Below are 6,337 nucleotides of genomic sequence, written 5' to 3' on the forward strand. Positions count from 1 at the left end.
AGATAGAAAAATTCAGTTTAAAAAAATGTTTTTGTGACCTAAAACATTTCTGGGTATCCATCCTGATGAAAGGAAAGACAAACTGATCCATGAACGTCTTTGTTTTCCTTGTCTGAGTTGGAATCTGGATCTGAAGTACATGTGTCAAGGCCCGGAGGCCGGATCCGGCCCTGCAGGTAAATGGATCCAGCCCTCCGGGTAAATGGATGCAGCACTCCGGGTAAATGGATCCGGCCCTCCGGGTAAATGGATCCGGCCCTCCGGGTTAATGGATCCGGCCCCCTTCTTAAATGGATCCGTCTCTCTGGGTAAATGGTAAAGGAAAAGAAGCTTTTCAAATGATGACCAGAGTGAGTCTCTAAGGAGAGCAGAGTCTGCTTTAACTACAAAAACCTGTTGTTCAAATCTCCTCGGTAAACTCTCACTTCAGAGGTTTAACATCTGGCTTGAATCTGTTCTTTTCTTCTTTAGCTTCTCTTTTTTTTTTTTTTAGTCGTTGAGCCGCTTTTGTCCTTCACAATCTACTGGAATGACCGTGTTAACGATTGAAAAGGTACAATAATTCAAAGAACATAAACATTGGAGTTAGCTTGGGTTGTGAGGGGCTGTAAGCTAGTGGGAGGGAATATGAACGGAGAGCTCTCAGCAGTGGGAAGGGGTGGGGCTTTCAGCAGGCCCCACCTACTTTTGCTGAGGCAAGTTTACATCTTGAATAACTAAAAGAAAACATATCTTTTTAAAAGATGAAGATTATAAAGAATGTTTTTTGGTTATCCTGACCACAGAATGACTGAATAACAGCTTAGTGTCATTTTTAGCCAGAATCGTTCAGTTGATGATACAAGCATGAAATTTGGTACAGTTATAGTCTCTGGGTCTAGTTACAGGAAAAAAGTGCTAGCCACACAAAAATCCAATATGGCCGCCATTTTTTTCAAGATGGCCGCCATGGCAGCAGAGTTGGTAAAATATCATAAAAATAGTTTACTTGATGATGTTTTCAATGGTTTTTGGCCCGAAAATGGACTGCTAATGCCAGGGTGGCAGTGAGGATGAGCTCTTTCTGCCTAAAAAATGCCAGTTAATATCCCTGTAATGTTTAGCAATAAAAACCTCATTTTACCTGATGAAGTACTCATATTTTTTCAATGTAACTCATTACACCAACAGTCTTTGGTGGCCATCTTGGAAAATGGCCGCCATTTTGGATTTTAAAGTGGCTAGCACCTTTTTCTTAAAATTTGGTGTCTTATAAGTACTTCAGCCAAATTTCATGCTTGTATCATAAAATGAAAGATTTTTTGAGTTAGCTGCTCCACTAGCTGAAGTCTATGGGATTTTGGCTTCTCTGAAGCAGCAGGTACTTCCTGTTTGGAACTCCAGGGGGGAGGGGTGACTCAGTCCAGTTCTCATATACAGTCAATTGGTTGGACTGAGGTGTGGTTGTATGATGGTTGGCTCCAAAATGAAAAAGGAAAGGGTTGATGACATTTCCAGGTGAAATTTCGTCAGCTGCTTTTACACAAGCCGACACAAATCAGTGAGGTCATGTGACCACAGACTTCATTTATACATTTGTGGAAATGAGCCGACGTAAAAGCAGACATTTTCTCCAGGTTCGTTTTAATACAAATGGATCCTTGTCCTTCAATGAGTAGAGAAACTTTATCTCAAAAATATAAAAGGTTTTCAGACTGTTCATACTGCTGTTGGACGGCTATGCCCCCAGTGGTTACTCTGTGAACTGACTCGGCTTCACTTCTTCAGTCTGGAAGTAGAAGCCTTTTGGTGCATTAAAATTAGGGATGATCCGATCACGTGATCGGAAATCGGGCCCGATCACGTGGTTGACTCGATCGAAATCGGACTTTGTTGTCAGATCAGGATCAGATATTTCATGTATTTTAATTATGATCAGTTTCTATTTCAATCTTATTAATCCGGCTAAATACCCCACTAGAAGACTTCATGTCATGAACAGGCCAGAAAACGGCAGCAGCTCAAGCAGAAGGGTAACGTAAACAATTCAATCAAGCTAGCTAGATGATCACAGATTCAGACTTTCAGGACCAATAACTATTTTAAAAACGCTTTAAACTGACAGCATGTGTCTCTATTGGTTTGTCATAACGTAAACAACAACCTCTAAAGGTATTCCAACAGAAAAAGACAGTATTTGTTTCTTTTTAATGTGAAGCTCTTCATGCTGCAGACAGATGGCTACACAGCAGCTGCTAACTGCTACATGCTAGCGCCGTGATTTAACTCCTTAGGACCCGAGCTGTCCTTTGATATGCCTGTTTGATTTATCTGACAGAGAAATAATAGTTAAGAAAATTAACTACTGTGGTAATAAAACTGAAAATGTGATGTCTTAAGAAAAAAGAATCACATAATCTTAAAAAACAAACAAATAAATGAAAATTAATGATATCAGCTATTCATGAACACTCATCAAGTTTTATGCTAAAACAAAATCATAATTTATTTTTAAGAATTTTAAATGAGGACAGGAATCACATTTGGTCAAAAATGTTCAATAGCTCTAAAGATATTAAAGCTAAAGTCACTAAACTTTATCACATGACTAATTATCACTTATATAACAGTAAAATTGTATTTTTTCCTAGTTTATATTTGCTGTATTTTTACTTGTTTATTAAAGCTACTTCACGGAAGTGTTTTATTTAAGTTTTTAATGATAAAAGAATGTTAATAAAAAATTTAAAAAAAGTGACAACACTAATCTGTTTGTTTAATTTATTCATGTTTTAAATGTCTTATAAAAGTATCGGATCGGGACTCGGTATCGGCAGATACACAAAATCAGATGACTCGGAATTGGATCGGGCCCAACAAAACCTGATCGGGACATCCCTCAATAAAAGTCCGTTCAAAGTTGATAAGTGGAGTCAGAATGAAGGTCTTGGAGGAGTGATGACGTTTCACCACCAGAAGCAGGAAAAACTCATTTTGTTCACTAAAATATGATTGTTTTTGCTGCAGATTTTTGGTAAAAGTTACACAAATAATTTGATTTTTTTTTTTTTTTTTTATAAAAACAATGTTGATCGCTTGAATTGAAATGAAAAGTTTTTTGTGGTTTTATCAGAATTTCTGACTTTCGACTAGTTCCATGTTTGCTGCGTTGCTTCAGTGCAGCCGGGTTTCTCAGAAGCTGCCGTTTCTGGTGTGACGGTGATGTTCTGGTTCCAGAGCATGTGCTCGCCTCGCTGAGGTTTCAGGAACAGAGACGCTGTTGTCTGAACTTCTTGTTTACTGAGACTCTAGAGTGACCCTCTCATTTGTTCTCCTTGTTTTTCCAGAATGAAGAAGTGAATCTGAGATCCGTCATGGCTGTCCAGGGTGGAATTCAGGTAAGCTTCCACAAAAGACTCGCTTTTTTCCTTTCTTTCATGAAAACCTGTTTTGTTTGACAAACTCTCAGCCTGGAGCTGCTGAGCTTTGGTTTCCTCTGAGCAGTGGAAGCAGGTGGAGAGGTCGTTTCCACTCTTTTCACAGTTTGCTGGGATTATATAAAGAGTCGCAGACGTCTGTCTGCACCGCGGCCGGCCCACATGTGTCCCAGCTCGCCGTCGTTTTGTTGTTGTTGTTATTCGTGTCTGACGTTCCAAAGCTCGACCCGGAGGAGTTCCTCACATTTTTTCTTTCCTCTCCACACCCAGAAACAAAGTGTCCCACAACAACAAGCGCCTGGTGTTTCAGGTTTCACTCCTCCTGGAGCTCCGCTCACGCCCAGGCTGCTCAGGCTGTAGATATGTTCAGCTGATCCGATCATGAGGAGACACAGAACCTTCGTTTCTGTGTCTCCTGTGAGGATATCGATCCTCCTGGTGCTGCAGGGATGCTGCAGACGCTTCCAAAGCTGCATCGATATCCGGGATAAAGCAGTGTGGAACTTCATCCATGTCTCAAGTTCAGATTTGAGCTTTTTGGATGAATCATTTTGGGAGTTTCTGCTGCTATTTTAGAAATTTTTTCTTTCATTTTTAGTCCTAATCTGTAAAAAAAGAAAAAATCCTGGAGTAATTAACCGTTGTGCTCTCTTTGGGGTCCAGATGACCCCAACCATATATTGATACGTGATCCCTCCCATGACAAAGGTGGACAGGATTTTTATGTCTGCCATGGACATCAGCGAAGATGAAGGGAAAAAAAAAAAAAGTTCAGTGCACTGTCCTGGGGGTCTAGACGACCCCACTTTCAATGTAAACATGCCGAGGACAGCACAGGGGTTGCATTTTCTTCTTGTCTTTCTGCACCAACTTGTTCTGGCTCAGGTGATCTCATCTTCAGATTGTGTGACTGAATCCACCCTGAAGATGTTTTACGAACCGCTCGAGTGGAAATCTCCATTCAGGCAAGAAAAGCCGGTTACACTCAGAAAAACCTAAAAGATCTTCATCGACATCACTCAACGTTATCTGTCAGCTGATGTGTAGCAAAAATGCATGAAAATCATCTCAACGAACATCAAAAATGATACTAAAATGACAATAAAATGCCAATTTGGGTTAAAAAAAGATCTTAAAGGGTAACCAAACAGGGACGTTGGAGCCTAACTCCACCCACAGCTGAAAAATCCAGTCAGAGGGGCGGGGCTTGGGGGCAGGACTGCAGGTCATGACGTCAGACTTCTGAAACTTACATGGTTTGACCAATCACAAAATTCAACTGTAATACTTCAATTCAACCTGTAGGGGGCAGCACACAGACGGTGTTTGACCACATTGTCACGAATTAAACAAGTTGATTTCAATTTCTTAAAAATTTGTCAATGGCCGCACTTAAAGCCCCATTTATAGAGATCAACAGACAAATGTTAATTTAGGGTTTGGTTACCCTTTAAATGGATAAAGCTTCATTTACTTGATGTCAAAGGTCAAATAAACGTTTTCCAGAAAATGCTTTCAGTCCAACAACAAATGGGACTGTCTGTTTGCACAGGAACCCCCCCCCACACACACACACTAAAAACTATTCAGTCAGAACGTCATAAACCTTCCAGCCCTACAAACTGTGTTGTGAAGGGGAAAGGATCTCCAGCGTGTTGGTTCAGCGCCCCCAAACCAAACTGCTGTGATCTCAAAGGTCAGACCCAGACCATGGGAATCGGAGAGGTCCTCCATCCCCGTTCTCCGGGATAAGGCTTCAGGAATCTGAGAACGGCCTTTAAACTCCAGCTGTGACCGGTTTCATGCCGTAAGTGGCTCAGGTTATCCAAATCTCTGCAACGGGATTGGTGGAAACGGCTGCAAAACCTCAGAGTTTAGCATTTCTCTGCTGGATTAGCCGTCGACATTCCTGCACGCAAATTCAGCCGATTGTTGCTCATTATCTCTGCTGAGCCGTTCACCGTGGGATTATCCCCAAGGGTTCTGCATCTTTTACAGCAGATCCATTATTGTTGACATTGATCTGACCCCTCCCTGCTCTGGTTTCCTGACGTGATCGGGGAATCGACCGTGGTTCTGCTGAGCTGGCCGCTCTAACGGTTATGTAACCTCTGTCCTTCTCACTGAGGAGGTTTTCCAGTTTGGAGGGTCCAGAGTTTGAGTCCTCGTTTCTCTGGTTTCCTCTTGTTTTTGTGAGTGATCTGCAAAAGAACTGACCTGGAAAAAGAAAAGATGAGATCTAGTTTGAGGTCTGCTGTGAACCAGCGAACCGGGCCTCTGCTCGCCATGCGCCGGAGCGTGGTTCTGTAAACCCTGGAGAGCATCTGCTGTGATCATGTGATAAAGTCAGTTTTCTCAGACTAGTAATGATCAGCAGACTAATCTGTTTCCTGTCTGCTGCCTCCAAACACTTGAATTCACAGCTTTGGTTTTGACTCGTGAGCTTCCTCTCTGCCATGGATGAAACCCACGATGGTGAGGTGATCAAAGGCCGGTCTCAGACGGAGCAGAACCAGGTGGGAGTGGGTTGTCATGTCTGGTAATGTTTTCTTTCCTTGCTGCACATCTGCTGCTGGTTTGTTTTTCCCTCCTGCAAACACTTAAACTGTAAGGAGCAGCAGACTTCTGCCGGTCTGCTTTGATTAGATTTGGAACCATTAAGATCGTTTTATACTTCTTAATTTTTCAGGACTTGTAGCCTATGTGGCATAAATGCTGCTTAAAATGAATTGTAATTTTGTATCTTGGAGATGAACCTAAAGTAGTTAAGTTACAGAAGCACAAATGTTCTATGGCTCAGAGGTCTTCATTAATAAAGCAGTTTTTGGTCCACATTTAAATCAAATCAAATCAAATCAAACTTTATTTATAAAAGCGCCTTTCATACTTAAAAGCAACACAAAGCGCTTCACATTTAAAAA

At 41.5% G+C, this 6,337-nt stretch overlaps 1 protein-coding gene across 3 annotated transcripts in view; it reads left to right on the plus strand.

The window, feature by feature from the left end:
• Nucleotides 1-6,337, plus strand: part of gas2l3 (growth arrest-specific 2 like 3) — a 24,704-nt gene that overhangs the window by 10,762 nt on the left and 7,605 nt on the right. For 2 of the 3 annotated variants that reach the window (XM_024294700.2, XM_024294703.2), the window contains exon 2: nucleotides 3,327-3,377. In XM_024294700.2, coding sequence (XP_024150468.1) covers nucleotides 3,327-3,377 — 51 coding nt within the window. Of the gene's footprint in view, nucleotides 1-3,326; nucleotides 3,378-5,839; nucleotides 5,933-6,337 lie in introns of those variants that run through there. The other variant, XM_024294701.2, reaches the window with a different exon arrangement.

This window comes from Oryzias melastigma, linkage group LG23 (assembly GCF_002922805.2).
Source record: "Oryzias melastigma strain HK-1 linkage group LG23, ASM292280v2, whole genome shotgun sequence".
NCBI lineage: Eukaryota > Metazoa > Chordata > Actinopteri > Beloniformes > Adrianichthyidae > Oryzias > Oryzias melastigma.